We start from the raw sequence: 18,237 nt of genomic DNA on the forward strand, positions 1-18,237 counted from the left end.
ATAATAGGGGTTTCCCCTTTTTCTGGCAACAAAAGAGGTGTTAAGATGTTAAAACACCAAACTGAAACCTTTTACAAGGAATCATGTCTGCATTACTCTTTGGTTCTTTCGGTAAAACGTCCGTCATCAGGTGGGACAACCACAGCAAGAAACAATTGCTGCAGCCCAAAGACAATGCACTATCAGAGTAATATCTTTGGGCTGTACGCCTTTTGGCATCCTCTGGTCTAACACCGTTTGAGACGAGGCTCAAAAGAAAGCTGTCTCTGGTGTGGACCAATCAGTTTCAAAGACAATGCATATATTATGAGAGTGTTTTTTGTTTGCATTCTGACCACAAGCATTGCGGTTAATGCAGACATGAATCCTTGTAAAAGGTTTCAATTTGGTGTTTTAACATCTTAACACCTGTTTTGTTGCCAGAAAAAATGGGAAAAACCTATTATCATATTTTGGTACTCGCAAAGGAGGTCCCATGATGGAGAATCCTGTCAATCTTAACATGGTTTCCACACGCGTCACATGAAGGCCATCTGCTAAATAAAGGACATCCTCAGTAGGAATTTACCCAATCTGGCTCTCGCGAGAGTTAAATATGCATTGGTGTAACTTTGCCTTGGAGGAGTATACTGTACAACTAAATGACCACCAAGTTTTTCTGGTTTTATTTACAACAAATAAGTCATTGCAATTTCAGACGAGCCTCAATGTGTATGGATGCTCAAAGAATTACTACTAATGTCTAACATGTTCTATGATGATTGAGCGCACTAAAATTAGAAACGGTGTTATTATCAGGTTGAAAATATTCCCTGCCAGTACCTGGTTAGTGCAGCTAAGATGCTCACAGTCATCGTTAAATATCGTTTGGGTGCCGTTTCGAAGCCAAATTGATCAAGCGAAAGTGATATCTTGCTCAAATGGTCAACGAAGCGGTGATCATCTGCTGCTCACAGTCATCAAACCAGTTTTAGAAATTCTGCATTTCTATGGCAGGTGCCATAATATTCATAGGACAACCACTGTTGACTTCCCCGCAAAGTGACACTCATTTTATCGGCCCCAGACGGACGATGGGCTGGGTCAACCCCCAACCAGGATTTCAACTCGCAACCTTTTCATTGCCAGCAGCTCGTTTTTGTTTTACTGTTGAACCACTTAACCATGTGCTTATGGGCTGAATGGAATAACGTCGCGGACTGTCGATGGCCCAAGGGTCGTCGGGTTTTGATCCCTGGTATGAAAGAATTTAACACATTTGTCAATAACACTGCAATGCCCCGATCCGCAAACACGGAGGCATCACAGCGACACGCTCCGCTACGCCTGACGCGCTTATCTGGGCTTGACCACGTGGATGTGAAATTGTAGTCGTCGCTCTACATCTCCATCAGCCATACAAAAAGAAAAAGGGAAAAAAGTATAGGCACACGTGCTATGAAAAAGGACCACTGCCCGAAACGTTGCCTATTTTGTTTGGGGCATTTTCCCATCTGTATCGCACATTCAGGTTTAGGACACATTGACGGCTCGGAAAATTAAGTGGCCTTGTGCAAGACACGTTAATGGAGGTGACGTTTTGGACAATGGCGCATGTGATCTGAAGACGAACCCTTTATTTTTATTATTTTATTTTATTATTTCCCTTCTACGTGACTTTACCGAAAGAACCAAGAAGATGAATCCCTGCAGTCACGAAAGCTTTAAATCGAAAAAAAAATTAACCCGTAAAAACAAAGTTTTTCACTATAAATCCTCTATATGCGTGGCATCGGTTTTATTTTATTATTCATTTCTGTTTTTCTTGAGTAAGAGTTTCATTTTTATCACATTGGTATTTTAAATAAAATATGAAAAAAATGTTTCCTAAAAAGTGGAAAATTTTGGAAAAATGTTTTCACGAAAATAAATTGTCACGCACAACGAGTCTGTGTGCAAAATGTCAGCTCGATTGGATCACGGGAAGTGGGTTAAAAAACGACCAAAAGATTTGCACGGTCGTAAGCGCGCAAGCAAGCAAGCAAGTGAACTTAATATAAAGGATTTAAGAACCGATTTAAAGCTTTCGTGACTGCAATGATTCATATTCTTAGGTTTTTTTCGGTAAAGTCACGTAGGTAAAACATTAAAATTAATAAAAGTAACGTCGTGATTTTTATTTATTTTTATTAATTTTAATGTTTTACCTACGGCACAACGAGTCTGTGTGCAAAATGTCAGCTCGATTGGATCACGGGAAGTGGGTTAAAAAACGACCAAAAGATTTGCACGGTCGTAAGCGCGCAAGCAAGCAAGCAAGTGAACTTAATATAAAGGATTTAAGAACCGATTTAAAGCTTTCGTGACTGCAATGATTCATATTCTTAGGTTTTTTTCGGTAAAGTCACGTAGGTAAAACATTAAAATTAATAAAAGTAACGTCGTGATTTTTATTTTATTTTTATTAATTTTAATGTTTTACCTACGTGACTTTACCGAAAAAACCTAAGAATATGATTTAAGAACCCTTGCCTGAAACGTCGCCTTATCGTAACCGTATCCTTTTAAAGCCACGGTGCTATTGACGAATGCGTTGATTTGTATTCTCCTCGTTACTTGTGCTCGTGCACGGCTTGGAACATTGACGCTTTGTCGCCAAAGAAATGACTCGATCGGGACATCGCCCGCTACTGGCAGACCAATGCCCCCCAGCTCACTCTCGCCAACGTCGACGTATCATCTCGGCTAAGGGGCCGTCCATAAATGACGTCACGCACCTGGGGGGGGGGTCAGGCATTTGTGACTATGTGTGACGAGGGCGGGGGGGGGGGGTTAGAAATGTGACGTCACGTCAAAATGCGCAACTTTAATCAATATAGACAACACGTTCTGCTTAATTAGATAGACTTTTAAATAAATGTTTTCTCCTACAACATCAGAATGCAGCGCCACATTAAATACGCACTACAATGACAAGAGTTTAAAGCGATTTTAAGCATGTTTAATTTGGGGGGGGGGGGCAGAGCTTTGTGACGTCATATTTGAGGGGGGGGGGTCTGACTTTTTGTGACTCCGTGTGACGAGGGGGGGGGGGGTAAACAAAATCGTCCAAAATCGCGTGACGTCATTTATGGACGGCCCCTAAACCACACGCGCACACGATGCAAAGTTGTAACTTATTGTGAAGGCTTTCAAGCTTTCGCGACTGCATGAATTCATATTCTTTGGGTCTTTCGGGAAAGTCACGTAGAAAAAATACAAATTAACAAAAAAAACTACGACGTTTCGATCGCAAATACCCAAATAACTATTGTGAAAGAACCAAAGAGTAATTCCTGTAGTCACGAAAGCTTCAAATTAATTATAGATTTGAAGCTTTCGTGACTGCAACGATTCATACTCTTAGTTCTTTCGGTAAAGTCACGTAGGTAAAAAATGAAATTAAAATTAATAAAAATAAAATAATAAAATCACGAAGTTTCGGAGGCAACACAAGTCTCCGTCATCAGCCAGATTTGCTGCATCACTTGATGATTTTTATTTCATTTTTACCTACGTGACTTTACCGAAAGAACTAAGAGTATGCTCCAAATTAAGTTTATTGTGAAGGGTGACAATTGAGGGTGAGCTCCGGGTAGAGGGGGCGGGGTGGAGGAGGGGAGGGGGAGAGGCATGGGCACGTGGCCCCGCCCACAGGAGGGAACCCGGAAGTGGCACGCACGTGTTCGCGCGCACCGCCCCCATCATCATCACTGCCCCCGCCGCCGCCACTGTCAGAAAATCGTGAGCGCCGGGCAGAATGAGCCCTCGCTCCTGCCGACAGCCATGGACGAACGCACGCTCGTAATTCGCATAAAGACGCCGGATGGAAACGACGTCGATTGGAGCGTCGACCCCATTCCGCAGCTCTATTTCAGAGACGTGCTGGTGAGAGAGACGACGACGCCGCCGCCGCGAACGAGTCCCCACTTCGACCCCGACCGCCCCTCACCCCCCCAACCCCGTGGGCAGGGGGCCCACCACCGCCCTTCGTCCGGCTTCGGTCGCTAGGCGAGCGCGCTGTTCTCGAGCCAGGCCTCTCTCGAGAGAGTTATCGCGCGAGTTTTTTTGTTGTTTTGTTTTTACGAGAGACGCGAGTTGAGAAGACGACGTTGAGGATTGAGTTCTGCGCAGCGGTCAAGCGACCGCGTGCTTCGCTTGCTTTGACAGCTCTTTAAAGTGGCCACCGGGGTCCATTGAGAAGCTAGAGTTTAGTTGTTTTGAGAGGGGGGCCCGGGTTACAAAGCAGTGCAGCAGCAGTAAGCGTAAACAAACAATCTGAACATCAGAACATGATGGCAATGCGAACGTGAAACAACAAAGGGGCCGTCCATAAATTACGTCAAGCACCTGGGGGGGGGGGAGAGGGGGGGTCAGACATTTGTGACGATGTGTGACGAGGGGGGGGGGGTTGAGAAATGTGACGTCACATCAAAATGCGCAACTTTAAATAAATATAGACAACACGCAACACGTTCATCTTATTTAAATATACTTTTTAATAAATGCTTTCTAAAACATCAGAGTGCAGCGGCACATTAAATACGCACTACAATGACAATCGTTTAAAGCGATTTGAGGCATGTTTTATTTGGGGGGGTTCAGAGCTTTGTGACGTCATATTTGAGGGGGGGTCTGACTTTTTGTGACGCCGTGTGACGAGGGGGGGAGGGGGATGCCAAAAATCGGCCAAAACCGCGTGACGTCATTTATTTACTGCACAGAATTTAGTCAACACTGTCGGCAATTAACAATAATGTTTGCACAAACATACAACACTAAACAATTTTAGCGAGACGCATGTTTTGCTGCGAAGTGGCGGTGTAGTTAAACGGGCAATGCCGTGAGTAAGTACGCGGCTTACAAAATGTGAGCGTTATTGTGCTCGCTTCATAATAATAATGTTACTAATCATCGTTTCGCCGAGATAATAACCGTTCGACAACTCCTGCATTGACCAAAAACTTTTCCAACTAAAATCTAAACGGCTGCGGTTGAGATGGCCCCATAGGTTGCAACGTGGAGAAATGTGGACCAATTTCACCTGGTTTTAATTGGCTGTTCATTCCAGCGGATTGCAGCAAAACTGCCTTTTGTTCCCTTCGTGTCCAAAAATACATTCGAAATTGAGTCTCAATACGCATTTTCAAGAGCGTGCGAGTCATCGAGGTCGCGTGCCTATAACGCGAACGTCTGTGCGTTTGCCTGTTTATTATGCGCGTACGTCCGTTTGCTGTATTGTACAGCCGAATACACACTCACACACACGCACAATTGGGGCTCACTAAATGGACTAGCTCTACCAGATTATAACGGTTTTCATAGCGTCCAGCCAAATCGTGCTGTGGAAGTCTACGCATGCATGGAATGACATCGTGAGTTAAGAAGAGAAACACAAATGTTAGAGTTAAATACATCATATACTATGAACTTTTATTTATTTATTTACCAGGTAAGGCCCACCGAGCTATAAAGCTCTCTTTCAGAAGCGACGTGGCCATAAATGATATCCTAATGTGGTGGCATCCAAATAATCTAAACGCGTGTGTCTAATGTGGAGGGAAAAACCCGCAGGACCCAGAGAAAAATCGACGCGACCACAGGGAGAACATGCAAAACTCCAACTACACAGGTGTCAAGGGTCAGGATCGAGCCCACGATCTCCTGTATACCAGGCGAGGCAGCGAACATCTCACCCTGATATTGTTGCCTGTTTAGACAATTAAGTGGGCTTGGGCCGGAACATGTCACTGAACGGGGATGATGGCCGTTGGTTCAGCCTAAGGCGACTGGGTGTCTACCGTGCAGACGGAGCAATACGATCATTGTTGTATCACAAGACGGTGAAATATGACGATTGTTTGGAGAGGTCATCATCTGGCAGTAGATATAATATGATTGGTAAGGATCAAGTGCATGCCGTGATCATAAAGTGCAACTCGCATTTTCAGCGTTACGAGTTCAACTGCTGATTGGGATGGACTACGCCCTCATCCCTTTATATGAAATCAAGAGGAGTTCTTTAGATTCCCTTGCCCCTGCCATTTCTAAAATTGATCCAGGGCTCCAAACTGGAGATGAGGGCCGACCCATTCTATATGAATGGGAAATAAAAAACAAAAATTCACTTAGGGACTGCCAATGCATGAAATATACCCACATCAGTGTTGTAATGAACCATACCTTGCGGTACAGGTCACACATGCCACCCTCTGACTCTGACCTTTCTTTTTGGGCTTGCCGAAAGTGTCGTTTTCTTAAGCCAGATGGGAAGTGGTGCATTGTGGTTGGCTTGGACCTAGGCGCGAGGAATGAATTGGTGCTCCATGTTCAATTCCCCCCCCCCCCCCAATTTATTGCCCGGTGCCTCAGTCCCAGCTGCAGTTGTAGTACCTGCAAACTCGATAGCTATGCCACTGCGAGACAGTTTGCCACGATGGTCATCTTGTCGCTTTTGTCATCCTGTGTGGCGGCACTTGAGACTGAAATCACTCGGTGGCGCTTGCCTGGCTGTCCCTGGGGTCCGTTGTTGGTGGCTGGGCCCCAGTGTGCTTCATCCTGAGCTCTGGCAGCAATGATCTCTGTCCTCTCTCCCATGTTTCCCTTCCCTTACTCTGCCCCCCCCCCCCATATACTCTTTTGTTAAAGTGCATTGAGATTGCTTTGCATTTAAATGCCAAATAAGAAAAAATGCTGTTGAACTTGATAAGCCCCCCCCCTCCCCCGCAAAACGAATTCCCACTCCACCGTCTCCTTCAGCCTCTGAGCTAAAGAGACGGCAAACATCTTACATGTGTTCCTCTCTTCATCCAGCATTGATCCATCCGTTCCTTCACAGCTAATCGTTGTGCAGTGAGACACGGGCTATTCCTCTGCACGGCGCAATATGTCGCCACGGCTCGTGGACGTCTTGTTCCACTAGCGGACTCCCATATTAACGTTTCCCAAGAGCCGTTTGCATCAGCGCGGGGTAGATATTGAGTGTGCAGGCGGTGCAACTACACTGGTGCCCATGGATTGGGAGTGCCTAGCCACCTTCATCTCACCAAGGCCTATACCAACTGCGCTATGCCACTGGTTTGTACTGTTTACCAAAAGTGATTTTTTTTTTTTAGACGGGCCAACCTCTGTCTGGTTTTGATTTCTTTGAGTCTTCTCGGCAAGGCGCGGCCCATTAATAATCCGCATTAACAACAGTGTGGAGCAAATGCTCAAAAGACCTTTTGTGGTCATGGAGAAGTAACAATAATAGTGGCTTCCAATGGAGGAAACGTGCCCAAGAGGACACCCACCAACAGAGATTGGGTGATGAAATCTGCTCGTGTGCAGAAACTAGACGGGCTGTTGCATCGCCAGACCGTGCGTGAGAGTCGGTGATGGCTTGGGGAGTCATTTATCCAGCAGTGATAACAATCCGTTGTCTTTTAAGTGTTCCATCTCACATCGTGATGGCCCCGAGAATCATCCGCACTCTCCATTCCACTGCAAATGCAACGCGCACAATTTTCTGGTCATTACTTCTACTCAGCGAATCTGTTCCTCAGTCAATGAGTCTGGCTCTCATTTGGCTAATTTCCCCTCATGAATGCAAACAGCCGTGGAGAGTTTTAATACCAACGCCGCCACTTCTGCATCGCCGTTTCCCCCAAGTACCCTTTCTAGGCTACGGACACACTGGGCAAAATGTAAAGTATCACAACTCCTACCGACAATCTTCACCGATCGCAGCTGTCCGCACCGTTTTCTTGCGGCTTTGCAGGTGGAAATCCCCTGTCGGACAATGCTTTCGTCATGCAAGTCGCCAATGTTGCTCAAGGCAAAATGAGTTGTCGGTGGAAGATTTCCAGCTATGGTTGCTAAAAAAAAATTGTCTTTTGGCTTCTTGTAGCTGCGAGTTTATTGTCATTCCCTCCGTACCTCCGATTCGCACGGTTGGCTACGTACGGTGCGAAAGAAGTTCAACATACATGCACAATTCGAGGAGCATCGAGTGGGACCGTCACTGCCACGCTGGCCACGTTCGAGCCAGCAGGGGGCACTCACCGCTCCCGTATTTGACAGAAAAAACGAGGCAAGGAATTACCCCCCCCCCCCCCACTGCGCTGTCTGTGTGCGAGCACACTGCGCAGACCACAGTGCGGTGCAGACGCAAAACAAATGGCCAAACTGTGATGGGGAGTGAAGGAGGCCACCGCCGTTACACATTCTCAGATGTCTGCTTTATTTTTTTTGTCAGGATGTCATCAGTCAAGTCCTCCCTGAGGCCACGACCACAGCCTTTGAATGTGAGTTTTTTTTTCTCTCCTCCGTCCTGTGTGGTTCCGTACACCCTATTTGCATCTGATTATGCAGGTTTTTTTTTTTTCCGTGGCAATTTATATACTTATTACCCTTTAAATATTCGCGCATTTTTTTGAGGCGCGGATTATTTGGTGGGCGAGCGATAAGTTTTGAAGGCTGATAATTTAACGGAAGAACCCTGGGTTTTTTCTTGTTTTGTAATGCTTCGCATTTAGAGATTCGGTTTGAGAAATTGAATTTTAGTGACTAATCTCAACGGGAATGACATCTCGGTGTCAATACTTAGAGGTTTTTTTTTGCTTGCATTAAAAAATAACTTTTCCTTTCAAGGTTTAATAAAATATAGTATTTCTTTACAATTTTTCATTTACAATAAGTATTATTCTATCAGCCAATAACACGATGATGGAAAAAAAAAAACCCCCACCAAATTGATTTTTTCTTTTTTTCTTTTGTAACTCGTGATATTCCATATCTTACATTAAAAAAGCAAGAAATCCACATGAATACGGTAGACGACAGGCTGTTTAAACGAAATCGCATTTGAAAGGTTTAAAAAGATATGTTTTTTTTTCTCTCTCCCTCTCTCCCTTTCAGACGAGGATGAGGATGGCGATAGAATCACCGTTCGGAGCGACGACGAAATGAAAGCCATGCTGGCCTATGTGTGTTCCGTGTGCGTCGCATTATAGAGCCTGCCAATGTTAAATTGTGAATCAAACATTGGCGAGCACCACTTGAAGGTGCATGAAAGGAAGCTGAAAATTAATTTTGGACCGATCGCAGAAGGGGCCTGGCCGTGCCACAATGCCGAGCCAAATCGAAAATTCAAACAAACCAACGAGACTCCCCGATCCTTCGATGCGCGTGCGCTCATTTAATTACGCTAAAATGGCGACGTAAATTTTTTCGGGGGGGGGGGGGTAAACTTTTTTTGGAATTATTGCATTTAAAACACAACGTTGCCACTCCTCTTGGCTGTCCGCGTGTGACTTTTGTGACGTGGCTTCGCTTTAATTGCGACGTCTAATTCTGCGCGTTTCACATTTACTTGTTTACCTGCCGCGGGAATATCCCGTCTCGTAGAAATGCTTTGGCCGTGCTCCACGGCAGTTTTTGCCCCATTGTAAACGGTTTGCCCCGACTCTCGCCCTTTTCACTTGTGTTCTATAATCATCCGCTCCCTGCGTGTCCGCGAGAGTTTATTTGAGGGCTGAGGTGTGCCGAGACTCAATGAGACGCTGTGTCTTCGCAGTACCTGGGCACGATGCATGACATGCAGATGTCCGGGGAAATGGTGGAGCCTTTGAACATCTACCCGAGGGGTAAGAGCCAGACTTGAGTCATTCTTGTGTCCTGCTGCTGCTGCTGCTCCGATGCTCCGTTGCGAAGATAGCCCCTTGGGGAGGGCAGGTGGGGTAGAGGTGGGCACCACGGTAGAGAGTTGGTTGTTAGGTATAATTTAAAGTGAATTTTAAAATTAAAATTGGTTGCGTTTATTTTTGTAACCTCTTTGTGCGCAATGTCCCTTGTGTTTTGTGACGGTGCTGTGAGAGAATGGTCGACAAGAGGCATGTCACGATTCTTCCCAGATTCTCTTAATCTTTGCGATTCTCCTGGGTGATTCGGTTCACAAAATTAGTAATTTTAGTGAAGAGCATATTTAATAGGCACGTAGCGATTCATTCCCCCAGTAATTTTAAGAATTGTCACGATTCGGGGTTCTGGAATTGTTTCCTGAATGTTTTATTTTTTGTCTCGTTTTCATCACCTCATTTGTATTTTTAAAAATGATCTTTCTCATACCTACACTTGTGTTCGCTTCATTATATTCAATGTGACAAAAACGTTTCTTTGCCATATAATTTGCATACGGCAAAATAATTGATTCCGCAGGCATAAAAACGACCAAATTTACTCGATGCTTTGTTACGTGCTTATGCACGTAACAATGTAAGCTGCTTGCAGACAAACGGTGTAGTTCATGCAAGTGTCTGCTGGAGAATTGAAAACAAAAAAATGAAATCTCGGGGACGGCTTTGCTGACCGACCGGACGCACGCGTTGCCACGTCCTGACCCAGAAGGGGTGACGGGGATCGCTCGCTCAGCGCGGCTCGCTCCGCTCGGCTCGCTCGCCGGAGCAGGCCCACACCGCGCCGGCGCCGTGACACGTTAACACTCCCTTAACTAAATAAAAAATGGAATAGTTAAAAAGGTAATTGATGGCCGGTGGACAAGGAGCTCGCTTAAAAAGAGGCCCTGGTGGCCGTGGAATCTGTCAAAGGCGACGGCTCGGCGACCGGTAACATATGGGAGCCATTTAAAAGAAGTCCTTGCCTGGAGTGATCGTCATGAAGCCACCACGCCTGCCCGCCCGCTCGCTCGCTCGCTTACTCGCCCGCTTGCCCGCCCGCCCGCCCGCTCTGTCCATCATTTTTTCCCGCCGCTAATTTTCGCGGCCGTTTCAATTTTCCTTCCCCGCGCGCAATTCATTTTCTGACATATTTATAAATCGCTTGAATACGACTCCCCAATTTAGCTCAATTACTCTGTTCCAGCTTGCAAGCCACCAGGGAAGCGAAACATACACGGCCTGAAGGTAATCATTTCAATAATTGTTTTAAGAGGGGGGGTCGGTGGGGTGGTTGTGGGTGTTGGGGAATGGGGAGGAGGTGGGTGTCGGTGGGGGGGGCGGAGGGAGGGGGTGGGTGAGCAGGCCATAAATTTGTAATGCTGATGTAGATTGGCTAAATGTGGGCAAAGGAATTTCAACAGCTGCTTTATTGCCAAGCGTTTGACATTAGTCGAGCCTTTTGTCACACTGCACGTTGATTTCATTTCGTTTTAACCGTTACATATTACCGCATCACTGCCTCTGTTAAACAATTGAAAGTCCCACTTTAACTATTCTTTTTCTCCTTTGATGTCCATACACAGGTAAAAAAAAATTGGAGATTTTTTTTCCTTCTTTGAAAAATATCGGGGTGGCAGATATGAAACACATAATCGGTTGCGACAATTGTTACCTTAATATATCGAATGAAGCGCATTTCAAGAACATGCACTTCATGAAAAAATAATTTCTAATAATTTTCAACCCTTTTTACTGTATTTAAAAACCCATCATCACTTCACGGGCATAGCCAACAGTGAACGAGGTATTGGCTTGTGCAAAGCATTAAGGCGGAGGTAGCGTTTTACGGCAAAAAATATTTTATAAACATATATACATGTAAAAATCCCTCTCCGCGTCCGGTTGGCTCCTTTGCCGTCGGCGGAACCTGCCGACAGAATAATTAACCTTGGCAGGGAGGCGGGACGCGGGCTAATTAGGAGGCAGCGCTTGGCAGCGCCCGTTCGCACGTGACGCGACCCCCTCCCCTGCTGACCGCCCGCAGGTAAACACGCGCGCCGGGCCAGGGAGCGGGGCCACCGCCTCCACCGCCAGCGCGAGCGACAGCGGTGGCGGCAGTAGCGGCCTCCCCACCAACAGGTACCGGACGGGCGGCCGACGCACGAGAGTCGCTTGAGCCGGTCGCCCGGCGTCGGCGCGGTTTTTTCCACCCGCACAACGGCACGGCCTGTAATTGCCCTGAAATGCGGTTCGGCAAGCCCGCGAGTTCGGGGACGGAACGTTTCGCACTTTTTCAGCCCCCTGTTCTATGATATGGTACGCACGTATCGCAATTTAAACCCCCTCTCCTCCCGCCCCGAAATACAAGCGAGGTGTTCCACAATTTTGGCAGTACATTTCAGGCACTTCACTAATGTGGATAATCATTGGTAGAATAATAAAAGTGGCTTTTGATCGAGGCAACAAATTAGTATTCTGTAATGCGGAGAGAATTATTTTTTACTACGACCTGACCTGGAGAGCGTGCAAAACATTTATTTGAGACAATTATCACAGTACAGCAACTCTGCGTCCCTTCGCAATGCACAGTGGAATATTGAGAGAGTAGCAGGGAGTGCGCAACGGTGCGCGTGTATGGACAGGGAAAGAGAGAGAATGGGGATTGCACGCCGTTAGCCGTCCATTGCAGCGAACGGACGGCAACGTGTCCGTGAAAGTGACCCTGTCGAAATTTGCAAAACATTCCATAAAGCACTTATGAATTGAGGTTCATTTATTTAAAATATTGGACTGGAAATATGCAAACAAAGCGATTGTACTCGTTAAGATATTGTACGTATATAATCTGGCGTGGAGTGTGCAGGTAGCACACGAAACTGAAATGTATTTTAAGGGTTTTAGATGACGAGACTTGTTCCGCTAAAACAGTGGGAGTCTCGAGGGGGACAGGTATGACAACGTCAGCGCCAGCTATGGTAGCCATCTCACAAGCCAGGCCACCAGCGGCTCCATACGTTGCTACGATTCGGGGTCACGGTTTGACTCAAGAATCGATTTTTGTTTTTGTCTCTTTTGTGTTGTCCATCTCGTTTGTGTAGTTTTGTTCATTGCCTTTCCCTAAATGTAACAATAATATATAATTGCGTGTAATTTTCATGAATAGTTAACACGAAATTATCTCGCATCATGCATTGATGAATCGATCCGTCATTACATGCATACTCTTAAGATATATTAGTAGATGCAATGAGATATTTGTCGAAACAAGCCAAACTTCTACAATGCAATTTACATTCACATAGTTGTGTCAAAATGCAACCACATCTCCAGGCACTTCACAGTGGACAAAAAAACCTAGCTATATGCAAATATAGTTTATTGTGAAAATATTTGACACTCAATAGTATCACTTAGTTTAGCGCAAAAATTCTCAAAAAGGAAAATAAAGCTTCAAACCGTAAACAAAACATGCAAAGATAATTGTTCAACCGCCACGGACAGGAAAAAAAATATTATTACTGATTTATGAAGAAGAAGAAAAAAAGCAATCCATGTCGTTGATAGTCTGGTGCGGTGGCCACATTTTACCCAGTGACCTCGGCGCATGTTCACCGGAGTTGCTGGCCACTCGTCGGCCGTATGGAGATGAGGAGGGGCGGGTGGGGGGGAAGGGGGCAGCCCTGAGGGCAGAGCCCTCGTGCGTTCTGGGCGGCGCTGCAGCATCACCGAGGCTCTCCGTCCTTCAGAGGCGATGCTAATTTGTTAGTCCCGTTCGCTGGCGGACGTTTAAAAGATCCCCCGACGCTCCGCCAGAACAGTGGGGCTGCGGCGTGCCCGTGTCGCGCCTAAATTAACCAGCCGCTATTAAAGGCATATTCCCCTTACACCAGCGGCAGCCTCCTTCAAAACTCCGTCCAGGGCAGCCGAACGCGGCCACCCAGAATAAAGCATTTCTGTAATGGCGATGTTGTCGGGATTGCGGTCACTAATGGCATGCAGGGATGATGCGGTTTTTTTTATTTTCGTCCACACGAGTGTTATGTGTGAAATGCACGTAAGTGCTTACGAGCCGTGCCCTGCCAAGCGAACGTGACCCACCTCCGTACTGGGACACGCCAAACCGCCCGCAATAAAAATGGAGTGCCCCGAACGCTCCACGGGTATCGGCTTATCGGTTGAAACTGGATTGTCTGCCTGACCCTCCCCGTGTTTGTCATTGCAGTTTAAAGAAGCCCTCGGCAGAGCTAAATAAGATCCTGGCCAACGAGCAGGTACACCAAAGGATCGCGGCCGCTCGAACTCTCTCTCCCGTCCCTGCATGCACGGGCTCGCGCGTCTCTACTACGCCGAAAGTGGCGGCGTCGAATCCCTGCCCCAGTTGCACCGCCACGCATCCTGTGTCTCTCTTTCTAGATTTGAAGCTTTCGTGACTGCAAGGATTCATATTCTTAGGTTTTTTCGGTGAAGTCACGTAGGTAAAAAATTAAAATTAATAAAAGTTAAATAAAAATAAAATAAAAATCACGACGTTACGGAGTCACAGCACGATAGCTGTATCATGATACAGTTATCGTGCTGTGACGGTTCCACCTGAAAACGGAAGCTTGTGTTGCTTCCGAAACGTCGTGATTTTTATTTTATTTTTATTTTACTTTTATTAATTAAAATTTTTTACCTACCTGACTTTACCGAAAAAAGCTAAGAATATGTGTCTCTCTTCCTGTCTTCTTTAATCGTTGGCTTCGTTTTTTTTGCGCGATTTCTGTCATAGCTGCATAATGTGGCAATAACCCCCCCCCCCCCAACCCCCCCACCCCCATGTTTCAATTTGTTTTTTCAAATGCGCTGCCCTATTTCTGGAAGATGACTGCCATGCCATTTGCTTCTTTATTGTTCGTTATTTTTCTTAACAATGAGCGCCGAGTTGTTTTTTTGTCATTCTTACAGAAAAGTTTGGAAATTAAAGCCGTTTTTAACTTTACGAAAACGTAACCCGAGGGCGTCCTTGCCAGATGCGGTGCGCTCCCGTTTTACTCTGGCGAGCGGAATGAATCTCTCTTCTTGCTCTTTCGCTCGCCGACTGGAGCCGGTAGTAAGCGCGCACCATGATGCTGATTTGCCGTCTCTTGTACAGACACATTAGATCCACGTCATTCTTCATTCATCCAGGAAAGCCTTGACTGTCAAGTCTCAGAACTTCTTGTTTTTTCGGAGACTTTTTTTTAGGGTCATTTGGCCAAACACGTCGACGGAAACTGTCAGCCGGTGAAGACGTGCGCATGCCAAAATTGAGCGCTCAAATGCAGCGCAGAATGGTTACCAGCGAACTTTATATACCGCCATCTCCTGGCCAACTTCTCTGCAGATGAGTGTGTGATGCACAAAATAATCTCATCGCCATCCACCAACCCTGCCTCCTCACGAAGCCTGTAACGATTCTCCCCCAGTCACGAGTCAACGATTCAATGATTTGTCGCAATTCTGGGATTGTTATTCGATTCAATCGTCGAGGCTCATTTGACCATTTTGGTGACTTAGCGGCATCTGGCCGCCGCAGAGGTCACTTGAAAACCAATTGCAAACGACGTATCGGGATAGAAAACAAACAAATTTTTGCACATGCGGTTGGCGGCATTTATCTTGAACTTATGTGTCGATGATCATCGATGAATTGTAACATCGTTAAACCCCTGCTTGACAACTATATTGTACCTCTGCGCTATTTACTGCTTGGTTAGCGGAGCATTTAGCAGCTTTATCAGTGTACCATATTTTTTTTGTATTCAGTTGTGAAATTAAACGACGTGCCGCGTTCGTAATCATCAGCCGTTATCAATCCACTGCTGGATAAGGGCCTCCTCAAGCAGGTTGTCATCTCTCGCACGGTGTTCATCTGCCGCACTGGAGCTGAGTACGTCGCTCCATTTCCTCAGCGGTCGTCCTCGGGCGTGTTCTGTCCGTTGGCCGTCACTCTGTTGCAGAGGTCGCAAACGGGTTTTGATTCCTTACCCGTACCCGTACCTGGCCGCACCAGGGTCGCAACCGGGTACCCGTACCCATACCCTACCCGATAGCCGGCTACCCGTACCCTACCCGTACCCGGCCGGGTATCGGGTAGGGTACGGGTACCTGATTGCGACCTCTGGGATGAAGCCATGTTGCAGGCGCGGGTGGGTTGATTCTAGGAACTTGAATTGTGAGAAGAGACAAGACGTTGGGAAATGAGTGACAAACGGTTACTCACCAGTGACTCACGGCCTACCCGTACCCGGCCGCACCAAGGTCGCAAACGGGTACACGTACCCGTACCCGGTCGGGTACGGGTAGCCGGGTATCGGGTAGGGTACGGGTATCGGGTACCCGATTGCGACCTCTGCTCTGTTGCTATTCTTTGACCACCAGCCATTGACAATCTCAGTGACCAAGTCAACTTTGGGATACTATGGGTGAATTGTTTATGCCCGAGTCTCATAGAGCTAAACTAAGGCACCCTTTTCGAGTCTAGGTATCCGATGCTAATCCCTGAGGCTCATAAAGCCAGACTTAGGATACTTTCGTTTCCTAGGGTTCAGTGTTAATATCCAGGTCTGAAATCCAGAATAAGGCACCTTTAGATTCTTAGGCTCTACTATAATTGTCCAAGGCTCAGTTGGGTGAGTGGCATCGCCGTGGGAGATTACCTTAGCGTATATATATATACACACACTCTATTTACAATAAATCACGAAACCCTTGTAATTATAACAGACCTACAAATCCAGATGGGTCCAACCCCATTTGTATCTGTCCCCTGCTCCCGTGGCTCGGCGCAGCATTTTTTTCAAGTTCTCCGCTTCCGAATCTCTCGGCGAAAGTTTGAACAAAACGAGACGACTTTTCCCCATCCACCCGGCTCGCATCCTCGCTCGCTTCTCCGCCTCTGATATATTTATTTGCCCGCTTGATACATATCTTTACGAAAACAAAATTATTTTCAGGTCGCGGCATAGCACAAAAGGCGTTCATCAAATTGCAGTTGCCGGGCTGCCCAAACTCGTTTAGCAAAATAAATAGGGCCGTGTGAATGGACAGAGGTCGGGTCCATTTTTCCCGTAAGTGTCTGTTTTGTGGGAGCGATGACAGCGGGGTTGGTGTTGACCCTCACCCCGGCAGTCAGACTCAATCAGTTTTCATCCTGCGGACAGACAAGCCCGCTCGTGTGTTACGCAAGGGGACGGGGGCGGGGGACCCCAGGCAAAAGCACTGGGGGGAGCGGGGGGGGGGTTGAATGTTTTTTTTCTCTTTTGTAATCGCGAGGGTGGGGGGGGGTGCGCGAATTCGTGTGTGTGTGCTTGCGTTGGTGGATGTGGGGACTGTGGATAGAGAAAAACGACAGATTGATGGACAAGAGATGGAAAGTGGTGCTTGCGGACACACACACACACACACGTGCGCGTCCACATAAATAGAGACGTACGAAAGAACGGAATTAACGCACCGAAGGCATCTTTTTGTTTTCTTCTTCAGTGGCCTCACGTGAAAGGTTTTGAGATTGGTTCAATTAAAGTTGCAAGTCTCCCGAAAGCCCTATTTTGTCAAAAATTAATTGAACAGCAGCCTATTCCTTCCTTTGTAGCCCTATTCGTTCCTCATACCGCTGCATTCACATTGATAAATGTAATAATTTTTCGTTTTCTTGAATCTTTTCATTGGTTGCACGCAATACAAATTGATATAAATATTTTCTTCCCAGCACGTCCTGGAAGCGCTCTGTAGTCTTTATTCTCTTGCGAGCAGTAAAGAGACATTCACGTGGTTACAGCAAAAGGATTTTTTTTTTGTGCCCGGCAGTTCCCTCCTGAAACCGAGCCTCCGCGCTATTAAACGGGACCTGCCTTGTTAACGACTCGCGGCTATCGACTGCCGTCGCGCGGACGCGCAATATCAGCTCGCGCTGGCGAAAAGACTCGTTAGGAGGAGGAAAAATCGCAACTGACAGCCCAATATTGACCTCATCAGGCGTTCAGTAAAAACGAAAACGGGCCGCGCGGCCCCGCGCTCCCCGCGCACCGCCGATATTGACAGGTTCGAAACGACCGCTCGCGGCCTCGGATTGACGAATGTCGCGTGGCGAGATTGTTATTGTAATAGATCTATTACTCCGAAATTTGTCCGTAATGGGCGAGATTGATTGGGGCGGTTGGAATGGCCCCTAAATTTGTCTCGATGATATTTCGCTCCCTGGCCGAAAGGTCGAGCGGCGAAATGGCAATCGCTCTAATTATTTACAAAAAAGAAGTGTCGTTTCTCGTCGGCGCGTATTGGCTGCCATTTCGTTTTTATGAGGGCGAAATTGTGATTGGTGGACGGCCGTCGCCATCCGTTTAAATTTGTCCACTCGTGACCAAGAGGGTAACCTATTAAAGGGTCGAGGCGGCCGAGTCTGATGGCGCAATATGAAATCCATCTGGTTAAGGTCGTGTTTACAAAAAATCAATAGCGGAGGGGAAATATTGCTTCAAACGGACATGATGTTTTGGAAGTGACAGGTATTTTCATCACTGGTACTTTGTTGGTGTCGTGA

At 46.6% G+C, this 18,237-nt stretch overlaps 1 protein-coding gene across 3 annotated transcripts in view; it reads left to right on the top strand.

The window, feature by feature from the left end:
• Positions 1-3,739: 3,739 nt before the first annotated feature.
• MAP2K5 (mitogen-activated protein kinase kinase 5) overlaps positions 3,740-18,237 on the top strand; it is a 119,878-nt gene continuing 105,380 nt past the window's right edge. For 2 of the 3 annotated variants that reach the window (XM_061558346.1, XM_061558347.1), the window contains exons 1-7: positions 3,740-3,906; positions 8,255-8,303; positions 8,917-8,984; positions 9,575-9,644; positions 10,879-10,919; positions 11,719-11,813; positions 13,897-13,945. In XM_061558346.1, coding sequence (XP_061414330.1) covers positions 3,805-3,906; positions 8,255-8,303; positions 8,917-8,984; positions 9,575-9,644; positions 10,879-10,919; positions 11,719-11,813; positions 13,897-13,945 — 474 coding nt within the window. In that variant the 5' untranslated portion in view covers positions 3,740-3,804. The remainder of the gene's footprint in view (positions 3,907-8,254; positions 8,304-8,916; positions 8,985-9,574; positions 9,645-10,878; positions 10,920-11,718; positions 11,814-13,896; positions 13,946-18,237) is intronic. The other variant, XM_061558348.1, reaches the window with a different exon arrangement.

Source organism: Lethenteron reissneri, chromosome 24 (genome assembly GCF_015708825.2).
Source record: "Lethenteron reissneri isolate LAM-NWPU_2019-01 chromosome 24, ASM1570882v1, whole genome shotgun sequence".
NCBI lineage: Eukaryota > Metazoa > Chordata > Hyperoartia > Petromyzontiformes > Petromyzontidae > Lethenteron > Lethenteron reissneri.